This window comes from Pipistrellus hanaki (assembly GCF_964339955.1).
Source record: "Pipistrellus hanaki genome assembly, contig: scaffold_80, whole genome shotgun sequence".
NCBI classification, from domain to species: Eukaryota; Metazoa; Chordata; class Mammalia; order Chiroptera; family Vespertilionidae; genus Pipistrellus; species Pipistrellus hanaki.
The window spans coordinates 26,632-52,178 of NW_028182255.1; the positions used below are offsets into that span (position 1 = coordinate 26,632).

The 25,547-nt window shown below is 65.6% G+C and overlaps 3 protein-coding genes and 1 long non-coding RNA gene across 6 annotated transcripts; 2 read left to right on the forward strand and 2 right to left on the reverse strand.

Moving 5' to 3' along the window:
- Nucleotides 1–558: 558 nt before the first annotated feature.
- ATRIP (ATR interacting protein) lies at nucleotides 559–12,555 on the forward strand. 2 transcript variants are annotated; one of them, XM_084907419.1, is made up of 13 exons: nucleotides 559–847; nucleotides 3,186–3,316; nucleotides 3,972–4,142; nucleotides 5,318–5,436; nucleotides 6,781–6,935; nucleotides 8,125–8,220; nucleotides 8,458–8,587; nucleotides 8,752–9,402; nucleotides 11,159–11,295; nucleotides 11,377–11,468; nucleotides 11,709–11,789; nucleotides 11,886–12,138; nucleotides 12,463–12,555. In XM_084907419.1, the coding sequence occupies exons 1-13, from the start codon at nucleotides 652–654 to the stop codon at nucleotides 12,528–12,530; spliced, it is 2,280 nt and encodes a 759-aa protein (XP_084763545.1). In that variant the 5' UTR covers nucleotides 559–651; the 3' UTR covers nucleotides 12,531–12,555. The 2 variants fall into 2 exon arrangements, with proteins under 2 accessions (XP_084763545.1, XP_084763546.1); XM_084907420.1 differs by having other exon boundaries at nucleotides 11,918–12,138.
- Nucleotides 12,556–12,589: 34 nt separating this feature from the next.
- TREX1 (three prime repair exonuclease 1) lies at nucleotides 12,590–14,817 on the forward strand. Its single transcript, XM_084907421.1, has 2 exons — nucleotides 12,590–13,083; nucleotides 13,837–14,817. The coding sequence occupies exon 2, from the start codon at nucleotides 13,854–13,856 to the stop codon at nucleotides 14,775–14,777; it is 924 nt and encodes a 307-aa protein (XP_084763547.1). The 5' UTR covers nucleotides 12,590–13,083; nucleotides 13,837–13,853; the 3' UTR covers nucleotides 14,778–14,817.
- LOC311616156 lies at nucleotides 13,115–13,823 on the reverse strand. Its single transcript, XR_014793851.1, has 3 exons — nucleotides 13,782–13,823; nucleotides 13,349–13,712; nucleotides 13,115–13,303 (listed from the first exon to the last, which is right to left on the reverse strand). It is a non-coding gene; the product is annotated as an uncharacterized lncRNA (long non-coding RNA).
- A 416-nt stretch (nucleotides 14,818–15,233) lies between the features above and the next one.
- Nucleotides 15,234–23,164, reverse strand: SHISA5 (shisa family member 5). 2 transcript variants are annotated; one of them, XM_084907422.1, is made up of 6 exons: nucleotides 23,016–23,164; nucleotides 21,314–21,467; nucleotides 19,297–19,404; nucleotides 16,699–16,814; nucleotides 16,191–16,412; nucleotides 15,234–16,112 (listed from the first exon to the last, which is right to left on the reverse strand). In XM_084907422.1, the coding sequence occupies exons 1-6, from the start codon at nucleotides 23,071–23,073 to the stop codon at nucleotides 16,033–16,035; spliced, it is 738 nt and encodes a 245-aa protein (XP_084763548.1). In that variant the 5' UTR covers nucleotides 23,074–23,164; the 3' UTR covers nucleotides 15,234–16,032. The 2 variants fall into 2 exon arrangements, with proteins under 2 accessions (XP_084763548.1, XP_084763549.1); XM_084907423.1 differs by lacking the exons at nucleotides 19,297–19,404; nucleotides 21,314–21,467; nucleotides 23,016–23,164 and adding an exon at nucleotides 17,566–17,670.
- Between the last annotated feature and the right edge of the window lie 2,383 nt (nucleotides 23,165–25,547).

Below are 25,547 nucleotides of genomic sequence, written 5' to 3' on the forward strand. Positions count from 1 at the left end.
GCCCGAGGAGCTAGCTCCCAGCCCTCAACACAGCCACAGCCTTTCAGGTTCGCCGCTCTCCTCGGACTGTCTGCCCCAGACCGACCTCCAATGGACACATTGCAAACGGACCGGTTCAAGCACAACTGCTGGCGACGGCTCCATCTATCCACACTCCCCCCAACCCCGCTCTCCGGGTCTCCACCCCCGGGAGCCTGCTGGTTTGCGATGGGGGTTCAGGGGGGTCAGGCGGGGTGAAGCGAAACGGCGGCGACGAACCCTGCCCGCTGGCTGCCTCGGTTCACGTGCGCAGAGTGGGGTGACGCGAGCTCCCGCAGCCGGGCCGTGTGCCCACGCGGCCCCCGCGGGGGGACTGGGGAGCCCAGACGCAGCCCCGGAGGCGCGGGTCTCACCGCGCAGAGCCGGTCTCAGACCCGCGGAGGAGCCGCCGCAGGGACAGGGGAGGGCACTGGGCGGGGCGGGGCGCGCTCGCAGTGCGTCATCGCTTCGCGCCCGCAGGCCGCCCGCCGATTGGCCCGCGGGCGGGGGCGTGGCCTCGGCGGGGGCGGGGGCGGCGGCGCGCGGCGGTTGGCGCCCTAGCGGCCTCGCGCCCGGCCGGCTCTGCGCCTCCGGAGGCGGCGGCGGGCGGCGGCGGGCGGCGGCGGCGGCAGCATGGCCGGAGCCCCCGCGCCGGGCAGCAGGCGGCCCCCGAGCAAGCGGGCGCGGGGCCCCCCCTCGGCAGCAGCCCCGGACCCCGAGGACCCGTTCAGCCTCCACGGGGACTTCACGGCGGACGACCTGGAGGAGCTCGACATCCTGGCGTCGCAGGCCCTGAGCCAGTGGCCGCCCGCGGCCCGGGGCGCGTCCCGTGAGTGCGCCCGGGGCTCCCCCCGGGGGCGGCGCGGCGGCTGCGGATCCCGCGGGGGCGCGACCCTGGTGTCCACCCACCCCGCCCCTTCGCTTCTTTAAAATCCCCGCCGGCTGGGCTCCGTGGATGGAGCGTCAAAATGCAGACGGAAGAAGGGTCCCGGGTTCGATTCTGGCCCAGGGCACGGGCCCCGGAGGCGGGCTCGATCCCCAGAAGGGGGCGTGCAGGCCAGAGGCAGCCGACCCACGATTCTCTCTCGTGCAGCTCACTTAGCAAGGAGCAAAAGACAGAAAGAAGCCCCTTCCTTCCATCAGGGAGCGTACATGCTTTCCAGTTGGGGAATGAATGAAGTCTTGGGCTCCCAAAAAGAGAAAGTTTTTTCTTTTTAAGTATATGTTTTATTGATTTCAGAGAGGAAGGTAGAGGGGGTGAGAAATATCAATGATGGGAGAGAATCATGGATCGGCTGCCTTCTGCACAGCCATACTGGGAATCGAGCCCAAAACCTGGGCATGTGCTCTTGACAGAATCGAACCTGGGACCCTTCAGTCCACAGGCTGACACTCTATCCACTGAGCCACGCCGGTGAGGGCAAAAGGGAGAAAGGTTTTGAGGACACCTTGTGTCTCTACTTGGATGTCTCGCAGGCATCTTCAATTCCACGGTCATTTTCTGGAGACCCAGTCCTCCAGCATCTCCCGCCTGGCACCTGGCAAACACACCTTCAGAACACACTGCCTGGTGCCCAGGTGCTCTGCACCACAGTGACTGGCACCACTGCCTCCCAGCTGTCACTGCAATGCTCCCTTTCCATGGCCTTACGCACAATTCCCCTCCAATCCTGTACCTTCACCTTTTGTGTGTGTGTGTATATATATATCAATCAAATTTTATATATATATATATATATATACACATATATATGTATTTTGTATATATATGTATATTTATTTATTTATATATAAAATTTGATTTTTTACAGAGAGGAAGGGAGAGGGATAGAGAGCTAGAAACATCGATGGGAGAGAAACATTGATCAGCTGCCTCCTGCACATCCCCCACTGGGGATGTGCCCGCACCCAATGTACATGCCCCTGACCTGAATTGAACCTGGGACCCCGCAGTCCGCAGGCCGACACTCTATCCACTGAGCCAAACCGGTTTTGGCACCTTCACCTTCTTAATCCACCTCTGTAATCTGCCCTCTTTGCCTCCTCTCTGCCATCTTCCTGATCTAAGGTACCATCGCCCCTCCCCTGGACAACAGTCTGACAGTGGTCGGCAAACTCATTAGTCAACAGAGCCCAATACCAACAGGACAACGATTGAAATTTCTTTGGAGAGCCACACTGTTTAAACTTAAACTTTTTCTAAAGCCACTTCTTCAAAATAGACTCACCCAGGCCGTGTGTTTTGTGGAAGAGCCACACTCAAGGGGCCAAAGAGCCGCATGTGGCTCCAGAGCCGCCGTTTACCGACCACTGGTCTGGGATGTCTTCCCAGTTCCAATCCTGACTGCCTGCAGGTAGACTTCACACCACAGCCGGCGTGATCTGTTCACAACGCAGTCGGCTGCGTCTCACAGGGACACGCGTGAACACCCTCCTGAACGCGCGTTAGTGGCCGCCGCCGTTTCCGGGGGAAAATCAGACCCTTCATCTGGCCTGACAGGCCCAGCGTGCCGTCCCTTCCCTCTTCCTCCTGGCCAGCCACACTGACCCTCCTGTTCCCTGAACTCGCCCTGCTTCTTGCCCCTCGCTCTTCCTAAAGTCCGTGCGCTCCTCGGCCTGGCAGTCCACTGCTCCCTGTCCTGGGGCGGCCAGGCCGGCAGAGAGCAGGTGCTCAGTAAGGCTGTGATCGATCGCTGCGCTGACTGCGGGTCTCCACAGCGCCTTTCAGCCCTAGACGAGGCTTCGCGTTGGGGGGCTGAGGGGGGAGGGCGGCGGGACTGCTATTTCATTGGGATCATTTCTTTTTTTCTTTTTTTTTTTTTTTAATATTATTGATTTTGTACAGAGAGGAAGAGAGAGAGAGAGTTAGAAACATTGATGAGAGAGAGTCATCGATCAGCTCCCTCTTGCAACCCCCTACCGGGGATCTGCCCGCAACCAAGGTACATGCCCTTGACCGGAATCGAACCCCGGACCCTTCAGTCCCCAAGCCGACGTTCTATCCATTGAGCCAAACCGGTTTCAGCCATTGGGGTCATTTCTGAGCTGAGGCACATTCCTAGTTTGGGAAATGCCTGCATCTCTTCTAGATCCTTCTCTCATTTGCTTTCGAGAGTGACTCCAGCATTGTCTGGCAGGAATGGGGAATGCTGGGAACTTTCTTCCAGGTGCTCATGGCGCCCCCAGGTCGGACGGGGTGTCCAGAGGCGCCGCGGGGAGGAGCAGGGAGAGCGCTGCAGTCAGAGAGAGCTTGGAATTGGAGCTGCTTCAGGCCCAGTACAAAGAACTTAGAGAAAAGGTAGGTGGCTCCCTTTGGTGCCTACAGCGAACCCTTCACTTATGCAGGCTTTGTGCAATAGTGAGCACGAGGGCCTGGCAGAAGCCGGGGACAGGAGAGACTTTGATCCAGCCAGTACTTGAATGAGGAGCCCAGCCCTATGGAGCTGCCGCCCACTTAGCAAGGCGGGAAAGGAGACCCTGCACCAGACCCCCTGCCCCAGAGACCAGCTTCCTGTTTGCACAGAGCCGACAGCACGGAGCACACGGCTTAGTGGTGGCTGTTTTCAGTAGCCATTTTGAAAAAAAAGCAGATATCCTTCCTGTGACCAACCTGGGTCCCTAGGAAAACAGGACCATAACGTGGGGTTTTTGTTCTGTGACGTGTGTAAGGCTCACTGGTTCCGCAGTCTGCATGCGTGAGTGGCAAGCGTCTGTAATCCGCCTTGCTGACATCAGCTAGTCATGAGCAGGCCCAGGAACTCAGTGCCGTGTGTGTGTGTGTGTGTGTGTGTGTATTTGTTGGGGGGGTGAGGGGTGGGGGGGCACGGTGTTCTGGGCGCTCACCGGTCTGTGGGACACGTTTCCCATGCTTTCCCGCCTCCCCCTCGCGTTCACACAAGTGCACACGTAATCCTCCCTTACACACGGTTCACAAGATGGCTTTGGCGTTCCAGATGAAGGCCATGGAGGAAGAGGTGCTCATTAAAAACGGAGAAATTAAGATCCTGCGGGACTCCCTGCATCAGACGGAATCGGTGCTCGAGGAGCAGAGGAGGGCGCAGCTCCTGCTGGAGCAGGAGAAGGCGCAGGCGCTCGGCGACAGGGAGAAGGAGTTCTCCAGAAAGGTGACCGCGCTCCCTGCGCTCCCTGCGACCCTTGGCCGCTCACCCAGTGCTTTAGAGGCAGCGGCCAGTGGCCGGATCTTCCGGAAGATGCCAGCAGTTCTGTGCTCAGTACTTCCCGCCACCGGGAATGCGGGTCCTTGTCCTGGGGCTCCGGGCCTGGCACCGCCTTGCTGGGGTAGCTGGTCCGGGCAGGAAGAACTAGCGTAGACCAGGAGCGAATGGGGGACTCAGCCCACCTAGCTTAGGCCAGAGGGAAGGTGGCGGCGTCCATGACGAAGTCTGGGAAGAGCAGGTGTGCGTGCAGGGTGGGGTCCCTCCCCCATGGCTCATGCCCGGCCCGGCCCTCGTGAGCCGCCCTGCGGCCAGCCTCCGGCCTCGGGAAGGCGCTCTGCCAGCGCCGGGCGCCCAGCGCGTGGCCCCTGTGGAGTTTTAAGTTCTGGGGAAGCTCTGACGTTTACTCTGTCTGACCTGAGCCAGCGTCTGCCCCTGACCCGTCTCTGTCACCATGGAGACAGCTCCTGCAGGTCACATGGTCAGGGGTGCCTGCTTCTGGGGGGGGTGCTGTCCTGAGAGGAAAAGAGCGGTGTGCAGTGGCTACCACCCTTCCCTCAGCACTTCACCCAGCAGCCTTTGCAAGCTGGACAGAAGCAGCCAGCACCCAGGCAGTGGCTGCCTTTCCGCTACATGGTGAAGGCAGGGGCCCAGCAGTCAGACACAGCGTTAGAGTCCAGTCCTCACACCAGCGCTGACCTCGGCAGAGCCCAGAGCTCCGGGCTGCACATCCCACGTCTGTCCGGGAGGTAGCCAGGAGGCCAGGAGACCAGACTCTGCACGGGTTTTGGTGAAACTTCAGGTGCTCTGCCCTGACTTCCCCGAAGCCTGGGATGTGCGCCACCTTTGCTGAAAGGTCACAGGGACCGAGACGGCCCTCGTCCAGCCCTGTGCTGGCGTGTGGCGGCACTCTTACCCCCTGCCGTGAAGACGGGAGTTTCTAGAGGACCTGCTGGCTTTCAGAGAAGCCACCGCCGATGCTCAGGGCCCTCGGTCTCAGCAGGCTTTCCCCTTTCTTAGCATTTTCCCTTCTCGTTGCTCACTGTGTCTCCTTAGCGCGGATTTGGAAGCAGGCGCATCTGCGCGTGTGACGTGTATGTGATGGAATATTTTCTTTCCCCCAGCTCCAGGCGCTGCAGTCTGAGCTCCAGTTTAAAGACGCGGAGATGAATGAGTTAAGGACAAAGCTTCAGTGCAGTGAGCGAGCCCATAAGCCAGCTGTTCCCTCCACTTCCCACGGCAGGTGAGGGCGGTGCGGAGGGAGACCAGCGCGGGGCTTAGTGGAGCCTGAGGACGGTGTCGGCCAGTCCTGAGCGGAGCCGTTAGCCTGCCGTGGCCCTAGTCCTCTGCCCAAGGCTTCCGAGGGGCTCGGGGAGGCGGGGCCGGCCTGGGGCATCACGGCAGGAAGCCCCCCGCGCTGGCCTGCCTCCGTGCCGGGCTGCTGCACACCCCTCGGGGCTGGAAAAGGCGGCGAGGCCGTCTCCAGTCTTTACTCTATGTCGTTTGTCTCATAACTGATTCTGCCCCGAGCGTCAGTGGGACCTTCCCCTCCCTCACTGCTGGGGTCCTTGTCTGCAGCCCCTCGTGCTGTGGGTGTGATGCGCCCGTCGATGGCATGTCTGCTCCCTGCCGCCCAGAGGCAGGCAGTGCCGTGTCAGCCTTGACATTTGGACAGTGCGGCTCAGGCGCCTTTCGGTGGTGAGCGGCCTGGCCCTCATGGGCAGCTCGCCTCGTGTCCAGGGAGAGGAGAGCGAGGGCCCTCACCCTGCCCAGAGGGCCGTGGCTGCCCCCTCAGAGGGTGAGGCGGCCTCGGACGCAGAAACCAGACCGTGGCCCGAGGACCGGCTCCCTGAGCTGCGGCAGCACACCTTTTCCCTAATTCAAAATTTTAAATCCTTTTTTCCTTCTCAGTCACAGTTGACATTCAATATCATATTATTGATAGTTTCAGGTGACAACACACCTCCTAATCGACCCTCTTTTACTGAAAACCTTTGACTTCAGTCCCTGTGAAAAAACCTGTTTGACAGAATTATGGCCAATATTTGGGGGATTAGAAAAATATGGACATAAATGAAAGTTTTATTCAACACTTAGGATTAAAATGCCTTGAATTTTTTTCTGCTTTGCATATTTATTACCTCATTGCTAAGCCTTACTGCATTTCTGTCTTTTTTCGTTTGTTGGGGAAACATTGGTTGGTAACATTATGTAATGTTAGGTATGCACCTTCACGACACACATGTGTCTGCCACCCAGAGACCAGTCTCCTCATCACCTTACACGTGACCCTTACCCTCCATGCCCCCCCCCCCCCGCCCTCCGGTGACCGCCATGGTGTGGTCTGCTGTGAGCTTGCTGTCTGTTCCTTCGCTGGTTTCTCTCCCACATGGGGTGAGGCCATGTGGCTCTCGTCCTTTCCGTCTGACGCTTCACTGAGCCCATCCCCGTGTGTAAAGGCAGTGGCTCTGTCCCCGCGGACAGATGAGTGCAGAGAGAGCCTGCGGCCAGTTCACCGGGCGTGAACGTTCAAAGCTTGTCAGGAGTTTATGACCCTTACTCTGCATTCACAGTTAACTTTTTCTAGTCCTAGGAAAAGCCCTGTGGCTCTGAAGCCGGAAGCGTGTTCTCCACTATTTGGAAAACCATCTTTCCCTACAAAGGAGTCTTTCAGCGCCAACACATCCTTTCCCCAGCCCTGCCACACAGAGCCGGGGTTCAAGTCGCTGGCAGGCCGGGCGGGTAAGTCCATCCGTCACCGAGGGCTGCGGAGCACACCACCGCAACTGTGGCTTAAAACAGCCTCGAGCCTTCATTCCTCCTGGTCCCTGGGGCCAGCGGCTCTGACAGGCCATGGGGACGTGTGTCTGCAGGGCCAGAGTCCCAGCGGCTCTGACAGGCATGGGGACGGTGTGTCTGCAGGGCCAGAGTCCCAGCGGCTCTGACAGGCATGGGGACGGTGTGTCTGCAGGGCCAGAGTCCCAGCAGGCTTGTCTAGGGCTGAGTCACGTGACTGGCAGCGGATTCCTCTCCACGTGCGGGCGCCTCCACGGGGCTCCTGGGCTGATCTCATCACCTGGTGACTGGCTTTCACTAGAGCCAGCAAACCCAGAGTTCCAGGTGGGGTCTGTCCCACTTGCGGCCTCGCCACAGGAGCCATCGTGGCGCTTCTGCACGGTCTGTCTGTTGGAAGCACATCGCTGAGTCTGGGCCACGTGGGAAGGGAAGGGAGCTCGGGCACCTTGGGAGGGACTTGAGCCAAAGCATGTGCAGGCCATTTAGAACCCACAGCAGCACCAGAGCCTGCCAGGAGCAGCCGGAGCAGGGACAGCGTTCCTCTCCCCCAGCCTCCAGCTGTCCCGCCCGCCAGGCTGAGGGCCGCTCCTGCCGTCCAGAGACAGTCCGGCCGCAGGAGGGCTCCGCTGAGACTGCTGGGCCTGCTCCCTTCCCGCTCAGACGCCCCCTCCCCGGCGGGCTGTGGCCACCTCTGAGCACCCCGCACTCACCCCGAGTCCCAGAGCCGCGGGGTGTGTGTGTGTGTGTGTGTGTGTGTGTGAGAGAGAGAGAGAGAGAGAGAGACGGGAGTGGAGCCCACCGCCTGGCCAGGAGGCCCTGCCCCTGCCTACCGGCCCATGCCTCTGTCGTCCTGCATGTAAACAGCTGATGACAACAGCTGGTCGGGGTGCTGGGCAGCGAATGGGCAGCAGCAGCGCGTGTGCTCGCAGCGGCTGCTGCACTGTCCCTGCTCGCTGCCAGGAGGGCCCATGACCTAAGTGTCTCCCTTTCCGTGCGGGAGCTCCGGTCTCACGCGAAGACGAAAGCACGAGGGATCTTGGGTTGCTTTGGCCAGAAGTAGGAGCATCTGTGTGTTAGCCCGTCGTATGGGATGTTTCTGAAATGCCTGTGCTTGGATTCACATTTTATGTTTCAGAAAAGAGGACCCACAGTCTGGGAGGTGACCCCGCAAAGCAAGAAGAGCCCCCAAAGAGCCCTGTTGGCAGCCCGATGCGGAGACCCAACACTCGAGGTACCGGAGTCCCTGCTGCGCTGCAGGGGCCGCGCCAGTGCCGGGAGCTGCCGCGCTCCGAGGCGCCGTCCTTCCCGGGTCCCGGGGAGGCCTGGTGGTGACCAGCAGCGGACTGAGAACGGCAGGGGCCACAGCAGCCTGTCCCAGAGCCCTCGGCACCCGGGGGCCCTCCGCTTCCCCGAGGCCACAGAAGGCCTCCCGTGTGGGCACCGTCCAGAGTCGCCCTCCTTCCTGCAGGTTCCATTTTGATAAACCTCCTCCTGCAGCAGCCGTTGGTCCCAGCGTCGCCCCTCGGTCTGTGCCACCTCCTGAGCTATGGTTCTGAGGCTCCCACCAGCACTCTGCTGCAGCCCCTGGGGCTTGGCAGGTGAGCAGGACTCCTACAAAGCTTGTCTAGACAGAAGTTTCCAGAACTTCTGGGCCTTGGCCAGCCTGGGAGGCCTGTGGCTGGACAGGACAGCCAGGGACTCAGGGAGGCAAGTTGTCTGGGCCTGACCGCCGTTCTCACTCGCCTTCCTCTGTCTGTTGTAGCTCGGGGGCTGCGGTGTCAGGCCTGAGGAGCGGCCCTCGCGATGGGCCCTTCCCCCGCTCGGCCCTCCGGGAAGCACAGAGCCTGGCGCTGACGGGGCTGAACCTGCTCGCCAGGGAAGAGGACTCCTGTGACGGGGCCTTCCCACTCGGCCCGCTTCCCGGCGCCGTGCACCTGCTCCCGCTGGTGCAGTTCTTCGTGGGCACGCACTGCCAGGCGCTGCAGGACTCGGCAGCCGCCCGGAGGAGCGGCACGCCCGGGGGCTCGCCCGCGCGGTCCTGCGGGGGCTCCGGGGCGGAGGCCGGCGCCGAGGAGGCGCCGTGCAGCCTGGAGAGCTGCTGCCTGGCCGCGCTGGGCGTCCTCCGGCACCTGGTGTGCCACAGCGGGGCCGTGGTCCGCCGCCTGCTGTCCGGCGCCGAGGCGGGCTCTGCCGCTGGGGACGGGAGCCAGAGCCCGCGGCCCCCTGGGGAGGCCACCTCTGCCGCCGGGGGCCTGGCCGGGGACCAAGACCAGCACCCCCTGCTGGAGATGCTGCTCCGCCTGCTCTCTCTCTCGGCTGCAGCCCCCGGGCACCTTCAGGCCAGCCTCCTGAGCCCGTGCCTCACGGTGCTGGTGACGTCAGCGGAAAACGCTCCCCTCGAGCTCTTGCCCAGGTACCGTGCCGCCTGGGAGCGGTCTGTTCCCTGACCTCCTGCGGGTCACCCTGTGGCCCTTGGGCTTGTCTCCGCTGCTCACTGCTGAGCTGGTGTAGGTCCCGAGGCCTGTCGGGAGCTCTGAGTGGCGGGCAGTGGGACTGGGGCCTGGGAGAGCCAGGGAAGTGTTCGTTTGGGCAATGCTGCCCGCACAGCAGGTGAGCAGAGCCGTGGGGAAGGCGCTGTGAGCGCGGGGAGAGTGGCTGGCCCGGACGTGGTCAGGCGGAGACCACGCGTCGGCACCACATGTAAGGGTCCCAGGAAGCAGCGGTGCAGGGGGTGCCCATTGCTGTGCCCACCTGCGCGTGAGCCACAGGCTGCCCGCTCCTGGGGTCTGTGGGAGTGATGGCGTGGCTGACCAGCTCACAAGCGCTTGGTCCTCAGTTCCCAGCGTGGGGCTCAGAGCCGCACGCCGGGAGCTCCCGACACCGTCCAGCCGTGCCCTCGCCCAGTACCCTCCCCGCGGCCCAGGCTGCTCCGCACAGGGCTGCCGCCGCCCCCGCCTTCCTCCTGAGCGCAGCTGTTCCCACGGCGCCCTGGCTGCCACCCTCCTGCGGTGGCGCTCAGGGCTGGCAGGACTGCAGGGCGCGTGGGCAGCTGGTGGGCACAGGGCCGCCCCCAGGTGCCTGGCAGCCCAGCTCGGGCTGGCTGGTGGTTTCGTGTTTGTTAGGGGATGCACCAGGGACCACATCTTCACCGTTCCTCTTGACAAACACCGTCCTGCATCCCTAGGACAGCAGCCATCAGCCCCAGGGCTTCCCACAGCCCCGCCCCGAGACCCCAGAGGGCATGTGCTGGGTGGGCTCTCACCGGGGGGGCTCCAGCTTGGCCCTTGGTCATGGACCCCGCCTCCCCCTCGGAGCGTCTCCGGTTCCTTCCTCGAGGCGGAGCCACCGCACCGCTCCCATTGAACTTGAACTTGGCGTGAAAGCCAGAACAGGTGCCACCTGGGAGGGTGCCCCGCTCTAAGGCAGGGCACTGTGCCCACTGGTGTGAGGGCACACCACCTCGGACGCTGGTAGCAGCAGGCCCAGGCTGCTCCCAGCCACTGGGACGGGGCCTCGGGCGCAGAGCCCTCACCCCCCAGCGAGCGGGGACTCGGGCGTGGGTCAGAGGCACTGCTGTGGCCGTGGACCCACTGCGTACACGAAGGGGGCTTCCCCTGCAGCCAGTCTGTTAGCGGCCACGTTCATCCGGCATCCCTGGGGCAGCACCTTCGGCTTCTCCGCCCCCAAACTAAGAGTGGCCCATCCTAGTGTATCCTGGGAATCGTCAGCCGGGTGCTGGTGCTCAGGCTGGGGGCAGGGGGTGGGGGGCACGTGGGACTGCACAAGCAGCAAGTGGCTGCCTTGGGACTCGGTTCCGTGGTAACCGCGGTGCCCAGAGCCCTCCCCTGGGCTCACAGTGCACCTTCCCGCACGGACAGGGAGGGGGCGCCCGGCCAGGCCCAGGGGGTGGACTCGGCGTGCTCTCCCCGGCCTCAGAGCAGGAAGGAGCTTGCTAGGGTGTGGCCCGGCCTCTCCCTGGAGGCACTGAGCGGGCAGGCTGCCACTGGCCGCAGCCGCCCGGCGAGGGCAGTGCCGCTCTCCTGTGGGAGGAGGCGGGCGGCTGGCCCCCGAGTCGGGCCTTCGGGGCCGTGTGCCCTGGCCCTTGGTGAGAAGTGGAGGAGAGCTGGGGGGAAGGGGGGGGCAGGCGTCCATCTCGGCCTGCGTTCCAGGTTCCAGTGTGTGTTCCCGCTGCTGCCGCGGTGCCTCCGCCCCGACGTGGCCCTGCCCGGCGTGCTGCTGGCCGTGAAGCTGCTGGCCCTCCTGGCGGACCACGAGGCCCTGGCCCCTCAGCTCTGCTCCCACTCGGGTAAGGCGGGCAGAGGGGCGCAGGGCCGGTCCGGGGCTCCCAGCTCGTCGGGGACCCTGAGCGAAGGTGGACCCCTTCCAGACGGCTGCCTCCTGCTGCTGCTGTACACATATGTCACCTCCAGGCCCGACCGCGCGGCCACGGACACGCAGTGGCTCCACCTGGAGCAAGAGGTAAGGACGCCCGCCCCTGGAGCCGCTCGTTCATTCGGCCGCCACCAGCCAACACCGCCCGGTGGGAGGGGAGCCCGGTCCGGAGGCATGCGGGTTGTTGGGGGGACACAGGTGTTGGTCCTGAGCTGGTCTGGGGGACGCACCCCCGTGTCCTGGACCGTTCAGGCAGGCGAGCGTGGGGCTCGGTGGAGCCGAGAGGCCTCGCTGAGCCCGGCCTCCGGACCTCTGCTCTCGCTCCAGGCCGTGTGGCTGCTGGCCAAGCTGGGCATGCAGGGCCCCCCGTCCCCGGTGACCGGCTCCAGCTGCCAGTGCCACGTGGAGGTGCGTGCCGGCGGGGGGCGGGCAGGGCGGTGTGCGGCGGGTCCGGGGCTGAGCAGGCTGTGGGTGCAGGCGCGCCTGACCTCGGCCCGCACCCAGGTGGTCCGGGTGCTCATCGTGGTGCTGCACAGACAGTGGCTGACGGTGCGCCGGGCCGGCCGGGCCCCCTGGACGGCGCCGCAGAGGCGCACGGTGCGCTGCCTGCGGGACGCGGTGCTGCTGCTGCACAGCCTGTCCCAGAGGGACAAGCTCTTCGCCGTGCACTGCGTGGGCGTCCTGCACCAGTTCGACCAGGCCCTGCCCGGCGTCAGCGCGCTGCTCCGCGGCCTCCCGGACCTCACCGACTGCGAGGGTGAGCGGGCGGGTCCTGCCTGCGCCCGTCCACAGCCTGGCCAGCACTGGGCTGCCTGTGGCTCTGTCGGGTGGGCCTGGCAGGGCCTCGGTTTTCCATAAACATCCCTGCTGATTGCTCCAGTAGCTGAGGGAGGAGGCCTGGGCTGGAGGGGACAGGTCAGCTCCTGCCAGGGAGGGGAGGGGAGGGGAGGGGAGGGGATGGGTCAGCTCCTACCAGGAAGGGGAGGGGAGGGAGGGAAAGAGGAGGGAAGGAAGGAGCAGGGGAGGCGGGCTCCGCTCTGGCACTTCCGGAGGCCGAGCAGAGCCCTCTCGTCTGGCGCAGAGGCTGCCCTGGATGACCTCTGTGCAGCGGATCCTGACGCCGATGACCCCGACATGGACTGCGGCTGAGGCCATTAAAGCCCTGAGAACAGTGCTTTGTTGCCTGAGTCTGGTCTGTGCTGGCGAGGGGGAGGGAGCGACACAGGGAAGGCTGGGTCCTACTTCCGGGAGCGTCCCTATGGCAACAGCCTGCCGGAGGAGGGAGCCCTGCCTGCTGTAGAATCGTCCTGAGTCACGGCTCCGGGCTGAGCCCCGGGAAGAGACCACTGTCCGGCGAGGCGGGGGCCGCCTGGGGAGGGGCTCAGGCGGGGAGCCAAGTGCCAGCCGAGGCCCCTGAGGGCCTTCCCCGCAGCCTGGCACCTCTCACGGGTGCGCTGTGCCAGCCAGCAGGCCGGCTATAGGTCTGAGGCCTGTGGAGTCACGGGGCCGGGAGGTCTGGGCGGCATGGGTGCTGGCACAGAGGAACCAGGCCGGCTGACGAGCAGGGCGGGCCCAGCCGCACGCCAGCTGGAGGCGGGCTCCGGCTAAGTTTCACTTCCCGCCTCCGGGCCAGGAGCGAGAACGTGTGCGGTGTGCCGTGCGCCGTGCGAGTGACTGCCACCCACCTGCCTGCCCGCGCGTGGTGAGTGGGACCCCGGGGTGGGCCGGGGGGAAGGCCAAGGCCCCGCGCCCCCACCCCCACCCCCACCCTGGCCGCCCCAGACTGAGAGGGTCCTCGGGAGAAACCCTCCCCCCGCTGAGTGTGATCCCACAAGCCACCACCTGCCCTCTGGCTTCCTGCCCTGACGGTGAGTCCTGGGGCTCAGCAACCTGATGGGGCCTGTGCGGGGCCAGAGCGGTGCCTCTGCCTCCACCGCCTCCACCGCGTCCCTGGGCCTCACCCCGACCCTGGGCCTCACCCCAACTCTGGGCCTCACCCCGTCCCTGGGCCTCCACCGCGTCCCTGGGCCTCACCCCGACCCTGGGCCTCCACCGCGTCCCTGGGCCTCCACCGCATCCCTGGGTCTCACCCCGACCCTGGGCCTCCACCGCGTCCCTGGGCCTCCACTGCATCCCTGGGCCTCACCCCGACCCTGGGCCTCACCCCGACCCTGGGCCTCCACTGCATCCCTGGGCCTCACCCCGACCCTGGGCCTCACCCCGTCCCTGGGCCTCCACCGCGTCCCTGGGCCTCACCCCGACCCTGGGCCTCCACCGCGTCCCTGGGCCTCCACTGCATCCCTGGGCCTCACCCCGACCCTGGGCCTCCACCTCCACCGCCTCCAACGTGTCCCTGGGCGTCACCGCGACCCTGGGCCTCCACTGCCCCTGGGCCTCCACCGCGTCCCTGGGCCTCCACCGTGTCCCTGGGCCTCACCCCGCTCTGTCCTCCCAGGCCAGACAGCGTCCACCATGCGCTCGCAGGCCCCGCCCCCAGGCCCCATGCAGACCCTCGTCTTCTTGGACCTGGAGGCCACCGGCCTGCCCTTCTCGCAGCCCAAGATCACGGAGCTGTGCCTGCTGGCCGTGCACCGGTGTGCCCTGGAGAGCGCGCCCGCCCCACCTCGGCCTCCCGCGGCGCCCGCCCCGCCCCGCGTGGTGGACAAGCTCTCCCTGTGCGTGGCCCCCGGGAAGGCCTGCAGCCCGGCCGCCAGTGAGATCACCGGCCTGAGCACGGCCACGCTGGCCGCGCACGGCCGCCAGCGCTTTGACGCCGACCTGGCCCACCTGCTCCGCGCCTTCCTGCGGCGCCAGCCGCGGCCCTGGTGCCTCGTGGCGCACAACGGGGACCGCTACGACTTCCCCCTGCTCCGGGCGGAGCTGGCCGCGCTGGGCCTCGCCGGCGCGCTGGACGGGGGCTTCTGTGTGGACAGCATCGCCGCCCTGAAGGCTCTGGAGCAGCCGGACCCGGCGCCGGGCCCGCGGAGGAGCTACAGCCTGGGCAACGTCTACACCCGCCTGTACGGGCAGGCGCCCCCGGACTCGCACACGGCCGAGGGGGACGTCCTGGCCCTGCTGGGCGTCTGCCAGTGGCGGCCCCGGGCCCTGCTGCAGTGGGTGGACGGCCACGCCAGGCCCTTCGGCGCCGTGGAGCCCATGTACGGGGGCACGGCCGCCCCGCCTGCCAGCTCCCGGGCCCCGGCCGCCGCGGCCTCCGCACTCCTGGGCAGAGCCCGGCACGCCAGTCCCGGCCTTGGGGCCAGCATCCTTCCTCCGGGGAAGGGCCCCGGGGCCTCGCCCAGGGAGGGGCTGCTGGCCCCCCTGAGCCTGCTGGCCTTGCTGACCGTGGCGTTGGCCGTGCTGTATGGGCTGTCCCAGGGCTCGCCTGCGCAGTAGCCGAGGACAGCCTGACAATAAAGACCCCCGCCTGAGTGCCTGCGTGCCTCCACTTCCTCAGCCTCGGAGCCCTGCACCTCTGCCCGCTCAGGCCCCCGGAGGGCAGAGGGCAGCACATCTGTGTCCCTCTGTCCATCCTCCCTGGCAGGAAGGTCAGACACCTGAGCCCAATGCTAGCAGGGAAAACCTGGAAGTCCAAGTGCTGGATGGAACCGGTACCAGGCCCATTGTCCCAGGCAGCCCCAGCCGGTGCGGCTCAGCTGGCTGAGCGACCTCCTGGGCTCCAAAAGGCTGCTGGTCTGACTCCCGGTCAGGGCACATGCCCGGGCTGCCAGCTTGATCCCCAGCAGGGAGGGAGCGTGCAGTAGGCAGCCAGACGGTTTGTTCCCACGTTGACGATCCTTTCCCATCCTCTAAAAATCAATCTTTTTAAGTCTTTAAAGAAGGGCCAGTAGCTCCAAATTTCTGTGTTTATTGTAAACAGACTCAGACGCATCAACAGTACAAAGGAGACAGATCCGGAGACAGTCAGAGGGACGGGACGCCGAGGTATCCGCATCTGGGCCAGCAGCCCCCGGGCCCCGCTGCCGGGACAGGAGCTAGGACCAGGAGCGGGTGCGAGGGAGGCAGGTGGTCCCTCTCCTCTGGGCAGTGTCCCTCTAGGACCAGGGGTTTCAGCCTCAGCAACATTTAAAAACAGAAAAGAGGCAAAGGAAAAAAAAAAAAAAAAGCTTGGCTAAAAATGACAGACACCGTGGAGGACACCTGAGTGTGTGGGTGGACAGAGGCCACCCTGTCTGCTGTGTCAGGGCCAGGCAGCCAGCACCGGGCGGGAGTGGCTCCAGACGGTCTCGGGGAAGGCGCAGGAGAGCTCCTGCTCCAGGGAACGAGGGGACCGACACCCAGCCTAGCCGGGCCCACCCTCCGCCGGCCTCCCAGCTCTCTCTGGGAAGGGCTGACCACTGCAGACCGGAGCGAGCGAGGGCGCTCTCTGCCCCCAGAAGCTGGGCTGTGCTAGTGACCACGACCCCACCCAGCCTCCCCGGCGGTCTGGCCAGGCCTCCCCCATTCTGTGAGTTCTGCTTGAGACTTCCAGGAAGCACGATTTGAAGTGAGGAAGAGAACAAAGCACGGTTCCAGCAACTCTGGTGGGAGTGTCCCCACCTTGTCATCACAAGTGTACAAACGCGCGCACACACACACACACACACACACACACGCCACGCATCAAGTGGCAGCCAGAGTTGCATTGTGCTCAGCGGGTGGCCTTCGGGGGGTCCATGTAGGCTGGGTTGTAAGGAGGCTGGCTGGCAGGATAGGCCATGGCTGCATCCCCTGCAAACAGAGCGGAAGAGGTGGGTCGCGGGCACCGCGGGAGCGGGGGTCGGGGGTCAGAGCTGGCCCTGTACTCACCAGCCAAGGTCTCGTGGTAGGCCGGCGGGCCCACGGGATGGGCCGGATGGGCCGGGTAAGGCGGTGGGTACTGCGCCGGGTAGGGTGCTGCCACCATCCCTGGCTGGGGGGGGATGGGGTGGTAGCCCTGGTACGATGGCCCGGGGTAGCTGGGCGGCACGGCGGGCGGCTGGGGGTACGGGGCGTGCACCACGGTGGTGGACGTGGTGGTGGTCACCACCGCTGTGGAGGGAAGCTCGTCAGGGCCTCGGCTGGCCCCGCCCTCCCTCCAGCTAACCCAATCAGGGCCTGGGCGCCCCTGGCCCCGCCCTTCTCCCAGCGTAACCCAATCAGGGCCGGGCGCCCTGGCCCCGCCCTTCCCCCAGCATAACCCAATCAGGGCCGGGCGCCCTGGCCCCGCCCTTCCCCCAGCATAACCCAATCAGGGCCGGGCGCCCTGGCCCCGCCCTTCCCCCAGCATAACCCAATCAGGGCCGGGCGCCCTGGCCGCGGGGCGGGCGGTGCTCACGGCGCGGGCGGCGGCACATCTTGTAGAGGCAGCAGCAGGAGCAGGTGAAGCACACGATGATGGTGACGATGAAGAGCACGAAGATGGTCAGGCCGATGGCTACGGTGGCCCCGAACCTGCCAAAGAGCCGGTGTCACCGGGGCCTCCGCCCGGCCAGGGCCCGCCCCCGCACCCCTCCCGCAGGAGGACGCGCCGGGGCGTGTGGCTGAGCCCGAACCGCCGCTTCCGCCCGGCAGCGCGGCCGCGGGTCCCATCGCCGCGCCCGGGCTGTCTCCGCTCCCCCCGGCCCCCTCCCCGCCGGGCCCACGCCTCGTCCACCGCGGCCCCCGGCCTGGCCATGGGCACAGACCGCAGCCGGCGCCGTGGTTTAAGCCAAAAACCCAGGTGGGCCAAGTCCCGCCCGGCAGCCGCGGCCCCGGAGGCGGGTCGGGCCACCGGGCAGCGCGAGGGGAAGGGGAGCAGCCGCTCGCTGCGGGCCCAGCCCGGCGGGCGGCCCCGGTGCCCTGGGCTCCCCGCCCGGCGGACACGCGGGCTGCCTCCGGGCGGGAGGCCGCCGGCCCGCGGAGAGCGGCCTCCCAGGAAGCCGCGGGGCGGAGGTCACCGCCGGACGGAGGGCGGCCCTTCCCGCAGCCCCGCGCCCGCAGGACGGCCCAGTGGGTGCCCGCCCGCCGGGGCCCCGCCCGCCGGCCCGCCGGCCCGCCCTCCCCGCGGCCGGAGCGGGGACACTTCCCCAGACCCGTGACCGGAGGGCGGGCCGCGCTCAGCCCCCGGCTGTCACTCTCACACTCACACACACACACTCACACTCACACACACACTCACTCACACTCACACACACAGACACACGCGGTGCCCACGCCCTCTCACCCCATGGCCGCTCCCGCACGGCGTCCTGCGCGGACTCCCCGCTCCACATCCCGTCCCCCCTCCTCCCCCCACCCCTCCCCGCCTTCGCCTTCGGGGAAAAGGAAAGCGAACCCGAACCCGCGGCCCTGACGTCGGAGGCCGGAAGCAGAGCCTCTTAAAGCCACAGCCGGTGCCGCCCGCAGAGCCCAGCACGGCTGCCGCCCTCTCCTCCCTCCGCCTCCGACAAGAAAACAAAACCAGAGAAGCCTCTTCTGGACAAGGGCCTGCCCGCCTGGAGCCTGATCAGAAAGTCTTTCCATCCCCAGATTCTCGGACCTCACTCAGTCTAGCCTGTCTTTTTGTTTGTTTTGTTAACCCTCACGGACCCTATTTTTCCATTGATTTTTTTTTTTTTAGAAAGTGGAAGGGAGGGAGGCAGACGGAGAGAAACACGGATGAGAGACACATTCACTGGTTGCCTCCTGCACGCGCCCTAACCAGGGCCGAGACCCGTGCCCTTGACTGGAGTCGAACCCGGGGCCCTTCAGTCTGCGGGCTGACGCTCCATCCACTGACCCAAACCAGCCAGGGCTGGTGTATCTTTTACACCAGAGAGACTTGTGGCTCAAAGGCCCAAACACGAGAGATTTAAAATGTGGGTGTCGGGGCACATGCCGGGCTGCATGCGCGATCCCCAGTGGGGGCTGAGCAGCAGGCAGCCAATCGCTTTCTCTCCCATCAATGTTTCAATCTCTGTCCCTCTCCCTTCAATAAAATCACTAAAAACATCCTAATAGAGGGGACATGCTCATTGACCCTCACACCATTGCAAAGATGGCGGCACCCACAGCTAATAAGGAAGAATATGCTAATTAACTGCCACTCCCTCAAAGATGGCAACACAAACAAGATGGCAGTGCTCAACCACCTAGGGCCGGCCGAAGTGCAGGCAAGCCTCAGGTGGCGGCTCCCAGCCTCCCAGGGCTGCCCGAGGCTCAGGTAACCAGGCCGACTGAGGCTGGCACTGCTGGCAGTGGCAGCAGCAGAGGTGTGATGGGGCATCTCCTTCCCTGATCACCAGGTTGCCTCCTGCCCCTGAGGTTCCTGAACTGTGAGAGGGGGCAGTCTGGGCTGAAGGTCCCCCCACTCCAGTGCATGAATTCTCATGCACCAGGCCTCTAATTTAAAATGGATAGATAGATGCATAGATAGATAGATAGATAGATAGAGATAGATACATAGATACATAGATAGATAGAGATAGATCTATGGGTGACCGTGGACTTCCGGGTTTTCCTGGGCTTCATGGAATGCCAAGACTGAAGGGTGAAGTGGCCCCAAGAAGAGAAAGGATGACTTGGGTTTTATGGCAAAAGAGAACAAAGGGTGACAAGGGGGTGTGGTTTGCCCGGCCTCCGGGATGTGCAGGGGAGCCAGGCCACTGGCCCATCCCGATACACCCACCACCACCACCCCTCACTGTCTCCCGCTCAGTGCACCCGCCGTCCGAGTCAACACGAACCCCACCCCTGGCCTTCCAAATGCCAGCCCACCTCGGCCACTCCCAGCCCAGGCCACTCCCCTCCCCGCCCCGCCAGGAGGACACAAAGTCCCAGCGTAGGGATCCAGTCGCTTCCAGAGGGCGCACCCCATGACTGTCTCCTCCCCGCGCCCGCCGAGCCCCGGACACCTCCGCCCGCCGCCCTCCCCGCGCCCGCCGAGCCCCCACACTCCGCCCGCCGGCGCACTCACCCCGGCATCGGGTCAGTGTCTATGTCGGACAGCAGCGAGTTCGACTCCTCCAGCAACGATTTCGACTTCTCCAGCGACGCGGCCGCCGCCTCCAGCTGCTTCTGGACGCTGCCGGGTGCGGAGAGGAAGCCTGTGATGAGCACGGCCAACCTGCCCGCAGGCCAGGGCACACGCACCTCCTCAGCACCCGGAACACGGCGGGAGCGCCGGGAGCCGCCGGGAGCCACCGGGAGCCGCCGGGAGCACCGGGAGCCGCCGGGCCTGCCGGGCGTCCCGAGGGCGGGTGGCTCGCTCGCTCCTAGGGTCTCGGTCGACGAAGCCACGCATATGCCACGCATTCTTCTCACGTGCACACGGGACCTTCCCCAGGACAGACCACGCGTGAGACCATAACACCCATCTCAACCGATCTGAGGAGACAGCTGCCATTCAAGTCCCTTCTCAGACACAGTGGGGTAGAGTTGAAAATCAGTAACAGGCCCTGACCGGTTTGGCTCGGTGGACTGAAAGGTCCCGGGTTCGATTCCGGTCAAGGGCATGTACCTTAGTTGGGAGCACATCCACAGTGGGGGGCGTGTAGGAGGCAGCTGACTGATGTTTCTCTCTCATTGATGGTTCTAACTCTCTATCCCCCTCTCCCTTCCTCTCTAAAAAAAACAATAAAGTATATTTTTTAAAAATCAGTAATAGAAGATTTCAATGCCACAGTATTTTAAAAAATGCCGAAAATAACTCAGACCTTGGGAAACGAATTAATCTGGTACAAAAATATTTAAACTAAATTAAAAAAAACACCCCGTGGGTTAAATAAATCATGAAGGAACAGAACCGTAATGGTGAGATGGGATTAAACTCAAGAAGGCGGGGGAAATCGTGCAGACCCCAAAGGGCAGGTGCGAAGAGGGCCGAGGAGATCAGAGCCAATGCCGCCGCCATCGCAGGACAACCCGCGCGAGGAGAAATGACACGGAAGGAAGAAGCGGGACGGGAAAGGGGAAGTGGCCGCGGGCACAGCCGAGATTTAACAATAACAACCGCCCCGCCCGGCTGGCCCGGCGGGCTGAGTGCCAGCCGCGGACCGAAGGGGCCCGGGTTCCGCTCCGGTCAAGGACATAGACTCAGGTTTTGGGTTTAATCCTGGGTCAGTGTGTAGGGGAGCAGCTGATCCACGTTTCTCTCTCTCCTCTCTCTCTCTCTCTCTCTCTCTCTAAACTTAAAATCAATAAAAATATATTTTTAAAAACCAGTGTGCACGCTTTCCTCAGTGGAATGGTGGGGAGTACCCAGCTGGGACCCAGGGCGGGAAGGCTGGGAGGGAAATCCAGGTGAGTCCGGGGCACCTGCCGATGCCAGGTGCCCCGCCATCGGCCGGCGAGCTGAGCGCCCGGGCCCCTGACAGAGGCCACTTCCGCCCTCCCCGGAGGGACCCCAGCTCCACGTCTACCTTCACCTCTGCCAACGCCGCGTCAGGCACACACACAGTCACAGATGTCCGATCGCCCGGCCAGACGGCACGAACAGAAAACACGCTACAGCGGACAGGAATGTGGGGGGGGGGGCAGACACGGGTTACCAGGCACGGACGTTCAAGGAACACGCCCTGATCAGGGAGATCACAGAAAAGCTGGGGCAGTGATAACATTCTAAGACTGAAAAATAATGCAGCAGGTTGATAACTAGAGCCTCGGTCTGTGGGCCAGAGGGTCCCGGGCTCGATTCCGGTCAAGGGCAGGTACCGCGCTGCAGGCTCCTCCCGGCCCGGGCCCTGGTCGGGGTGCGTGCAGGAGGCAGCTGGTGGATGTTTCTCTCACATGGATGTTTCTCTCTGCTCTCCCTCTCTTTCCCACTCTCCCTAAAAATCAAAGGGAAAACACCCTCAGGTGAGGATGTACAAAAAACGTAAAAATGAGAAAGAATCAGGCGAGGCCGGGTGTCCGCCACCATCTTGAAAAGGCTGAGAGGCGGGAGGGCAGGGCGCCCCCGAGGCCCCGGCCCACCCATGGGGCCCCGCACGCACCTGACCAGGCCGTGGTCGCAGCCCTGGCTCCAGACCGCCCTCTTGAGGACGTCGGGGCAGCAGTACTGGCGGTCGCAGGTGCCGCAGCAGAACTCGGGGCAGGTCTTGGGGGAGAGGCTGTCTCCGGTGTTCAGGAGGCACACATCGCCGCGGGCTGGAGCGGGGGCACGGCTCAGCGTGGCCACGAGGGGCCGTCCCCACACAGCCCTGCCCAGCCCGCCCGCCCCCCGGCACACGGGACCCGCCTCTGACGGGGTGAGCTTTCTGGTGGGTCTGCCCGGCCAGGCCCACCCGCAGCCCTGCCCTGCCCGGTCACTCGCCAGAGGCTCCCATCCACGGCCCCCGGAGCAGGCCAGAGGCAGAGGGTCTGGAAGGACAGACTCGCTCCAGCCGTCCACACTCACCGTTTCCCACCCTCGGCCTCCAGGCCTCCTCCTCCCGGCCGCCCAGGCCCCGGGCACAGGCTGGACGGCAACACCCTGGCCAGCCCTGGGCCACACAGCTCACCCCCACACAACCCTGCCCCCCCCCCCGACACACACACACAACCCTGTGCCCCGTCTAGGCCCAGAGCCCAGTGTCCTCTGACCTCACACACCGGCCAGGGCTCTCCCGGCCTCCCCGGACCCGGCCTCCCCGGACCGGCCAGGGCTCTGCCTGCTGTTCCCCCCCAGGCCCCCGAGGCCCCCCAGCCCCCCAGGAAACAAGGCCCTTCCCCTGAGGAAGCACCTGCCCCCTCCCTGGCTTCCCGGCTGGGGTGCCCATTCCGCACCTAACGGCCGGGCCCTGCCCTGTGGATGCACCGCCAGGGCCGGCTCCCCCCAGGGGCGTTACAGGGACCCCAGCGGGGAGCACAGACGCCCCCCCTCCTCTCCCCTCCTCCCTCCACCAGCGGGACTGAGCGGTTCGGCTGGATCGGGAGCACCGGCCGAGGGCAGGGCGGGCCCAGCCTCAGGCAGAGGCCAGGGAGACGCGCCCCAGCCCCGGGACCCCCAGGACCTCCGGGCCCACAGTAGCCACCCCAGCTCCAGGACTGACTGCAGCCCGGGTCCGGGGTCCGGGTCAGTCCCGGCGGCGCGGGGGCGGGAGGGAGTGCGGGGGCTGGTAGCTCCGGGGGTGCCGCCCCCGCTCCCCTCCCGGCGGGACCCCCCTCACCCCCGGAGACCCCGCTCACCCCCCGAACCCCCGCTCACCCCCCGGGACCCCCGCTCACCCCCCGGGACCCCGCTCACCCCCCGAACCCCCGCTCACCCCCCCAGGGAGCCCAGATCACCCCCCGAGGACCCCGCTCACCCCCCCGAGGACCCCGCTCACCCCCCGAACCCCCGCTCACCCCCCCAGGGAGCCCAGATCACCCCCGGGGACCCCGCTCACCACCCGGGACCCCGCTCACCTCCCGGGGACCCCGCTCACCCCCGGGGACCCCAGATTACCCCCCGGGACCCCAGATCACCCCCCGAGGACCCCAGATCACCCCCCGAGGACCCCAGATCACCCCCCGGGACCCCAGATCACCCCCCGAGGACCCCAGATCACCCCCCGGGACCCCAGATCACCCCCCGAGGACCCCGCTCACCCCCGGGGACCCCAGATCACCCCCCGGGACCCCAGATCACCCCCCGGGACCCCAGATCACCCCCCGGGACCCCAGATCACCCCCCGAGGACCCCGCTCACCCCCCCCCCCCCGGGACCCCGCTCACCCCCCGGCGGCGGCGGCAGCAGCAGCAGCAGCAGCAGGACCCGCGGCGCCGGCGCCATGGTGCGCGGTGGGCGGACGGACGGCGGCGGACAGACGCGCAGCGGGACCGCCAGCCGGAAGCGCAGGCTCGGGCACCGCTGCTCCTGGGGACCCGGCGGACGCCCCGCCCCGCCCCCGGAGCCCCGCCCCAGAAGCCCCGCCCGCACAGCGGCCCCGCCCCATCCCCGGAGCCCCGCCCCACATAGCGGCCCCGCCCCGTCCTGGAGCCCCGCCCCAGAAGCCCCGCCCCTCCGGGACGGGCGGGGGGGGGAGGAGGAGGAGGAGGAGGAGGAGAAAGAAGGAGGCGTCCCCGCCCCGGCACCCGCAGTCCAGCGCCCCCGGCGGCTCCCCGCAGAGCCAACGCCTGTCCCCGCCCCTTCCGGGGTCCGGACCGGAGCCTGACGGGACTGACTCGCTCCAAGGACACGGCACGCTCTGCCCCTGGGGGCGCCCCCGTTTCTAGGGCCTCCTTCCCGGTCCCCGCGACCCAGCCTGGCCCGGGGGGCAGGAACCCACAGCCCCGGGCACAGCCCCGGGCACAGGAGGGAAAAGACACCCGGCCCCAAGGAGCAGCAGCTCATGGAAGCTCCCTCTACCTTCCTCTCCCCAAAAGCAATAAAAACATTACAGTCTTTAAAAAGGCAATAAGATTTAATTTTTACAAAGATGCCAGCCCAGCCAGTGACCTAGGAACGAGAGGTCACAGTTGGATTCCGGTCAAGGGCCCGTGCGGGGGGGGGCATGGGGGAGGCAGGTGACCCTGATTCTCTCACCATGGATGTTTCTCTCTCCGCCCCTGAAATCAATAATATAAATTTTATTATACATATACATATATATATATTATTGACTTTTACAGAGAGGAAGAGAGAGGGAGAGTTAGGAACATCCTACTGGGGATGTGTCCGCAACCAAGGTACATGCTCTTGACTGGAATGGAACCTGGGACCCTTTAGTCCACAGACCGACACTCTATCCACTGAGCCACACGGGCCAGGGCAGAAATGGTTCCCGATTTCAATGCAGAGACCAGGACCGGGTGGCAGGGCCAGGAGCAGTGCTGAGCTGCCAAGAGGTGTGGAGACACAGCGGGGACCCCCCAGGTGCCCGGAGGGCTGCCCGCAGAGACCCGGCTGCAGGAGAGGGTGTGCCCCCACTGTCCCCATCAGGCCACAGCCCAGGCCCTGCTGGAGCGCGTGGTGTCCTCTCAGGGCCCCAAGGGAACAGCACAGGGTCACGCTGCCCCGCCCCCTTCTTTATTTTAAAACGTTGCTTTCTTTTAAAGAACATTTATTTTTATTGATTTCAGAGAGGAAGGGAGAGAGAGACATCAGTGAGGAGAGAATCATGGACCAGCTGCTTCCTGCACGCCCCTCAAGCCCACAACCCAGGCCTGTGCCCTGACTGGGAATCGAACCCCGACCCCCAGGCTCATAGGTTGATGAGGGCCGGGGCCATCCTTGACACAAAGCTGGTTCCCCTCCCCCGGAGGCCAGCATCCGGGACCCGCCTTTCCAGGGACCCTAGAACCCTGCGCTTGATGGGGTTCCACCCGGCCCCCCACACACATCTGCCTCTGGCTCAGGGCGTGGAGGCAGGCCCAGGCCCTCAGTAGACAGGGGCACAGCATGGGGTCCGCAGAGCTGCCACATGCAGCCTCCCTCAGGATCCTTTCCGTTTTAAAAGCTTGATTGCAAAGAGCCCGGACAGTGTGATGTGGTCCGATCCCACGCCACCTCGGTGAGCGGGAACCGCCCCAGACAACAGGACGTGTGGCGGCCGGAGCAGCCGGCGGCCTGCGGCCTGCGGAGACCGTCCGGCAGAGGCGGGAGGGCCGCCACGGCCCCGTGTGACCCGACCCCCCGCCCAGCCGGCCTGGGGACAGGTCCAGGCCAGGCCAGGCCGTCGGGACACGGCGGGGAGGCCCGAGAGGCGGGACGTCAGGTGTCCGTCCGCTCCGGAGGGACCACGGCTGACAGGGAGGGTCCGCGGACACGTCACCGACTCCAGTGCACTGACTCAGCAGCAAAGTGCGACGGGCCCCGAGGCTGGCCTGGCCTGGCCTGGGCCCTGACGGGGGTGGCCCCGAGGACTTGCCTCCCCCACCCCGGCCCCGGCCCCGGCCCCGGCCCTCTCTCCCCGCGTCCACAGCCGCTGCCGCCAGCAGCCGGGCCGGCCGGGCGGGAAGGGCGCTGTTCCCGTACGGACACAGGAAAGGTGCAGGTGCAGAGCGGGCGGGGCCGGGCTGGCATCTGGGGCACCGTGGGCATCTGGGGGCACCGCGGGCATCTGGGGCACCGCGGGCATCTGGGGGCACCGCGGGCATTCGGGGGCACCATGGGCATCTGGGGGCACCGCGGGCATTCGGGGGCACCATGGGCATCTGGGGGCACCGCGGGCATTCGGGGGCACCATGGGCATCTGGGGGCACCGCGGGCATCAGTGGGTGCACCGCGGGCATTCGGGGGCACCGTGGGCATCTGGGGGCACCGCG

Bases quoted from the DNA above. Each gene is read 5' to 3' on its own strand.
- SHISA5 (XM_084907422.1), bottom strand. From the start codon at position 23,073: ATGGCGCCGGCGCCGCGGGTCCTGCTGCTGCTGCTGCTGCTGCCGCCG. The intron at 21,468-23,015 runs GTGAGCGGGGTC...CCCCCGCTCCAG, and splicing joins GCTGCCGCCGCCGCCGGGGG to CCCGCGGCGATGTGTGCCTC. The intron at 16,413-16,698 runs GTGAGCACCGCC...TTCCCTCCACAG, and splicing joins GATGTGCCGCCGCCCGCGCC to CGGTGGTGACCACCACCACG.
- TREX1 (XM_084907421.1), top strand. From the start codon at position 13,854: ATGCGCTCGCAGGCCCCGCCCCCAGGCCCCATGCAGACCCTCGTCTTC.
- ATRIP (XM_084907419.1), top strand. From the start codon at position 652: ATGGCCGGAGCCCCCGCGCCGGGCAGCAGGCGGCCCCCGAGCAAGCGG. The intron at 848-3,185 runs GTGAGTGCGCCC...ACTTTCTTCCAG, and splicing joins CGCGGCCCGGGGCGCGTCCC to GTGCTCATGGCGCCCCCAGG. The intron at 12,139-12,462 runs GTGAGCGGGCGG...CGTCTGGCGCAG, and splicing joins GGACCTCACCGACTGCGAGG to AGGCTGCCCTGGATGACCTC.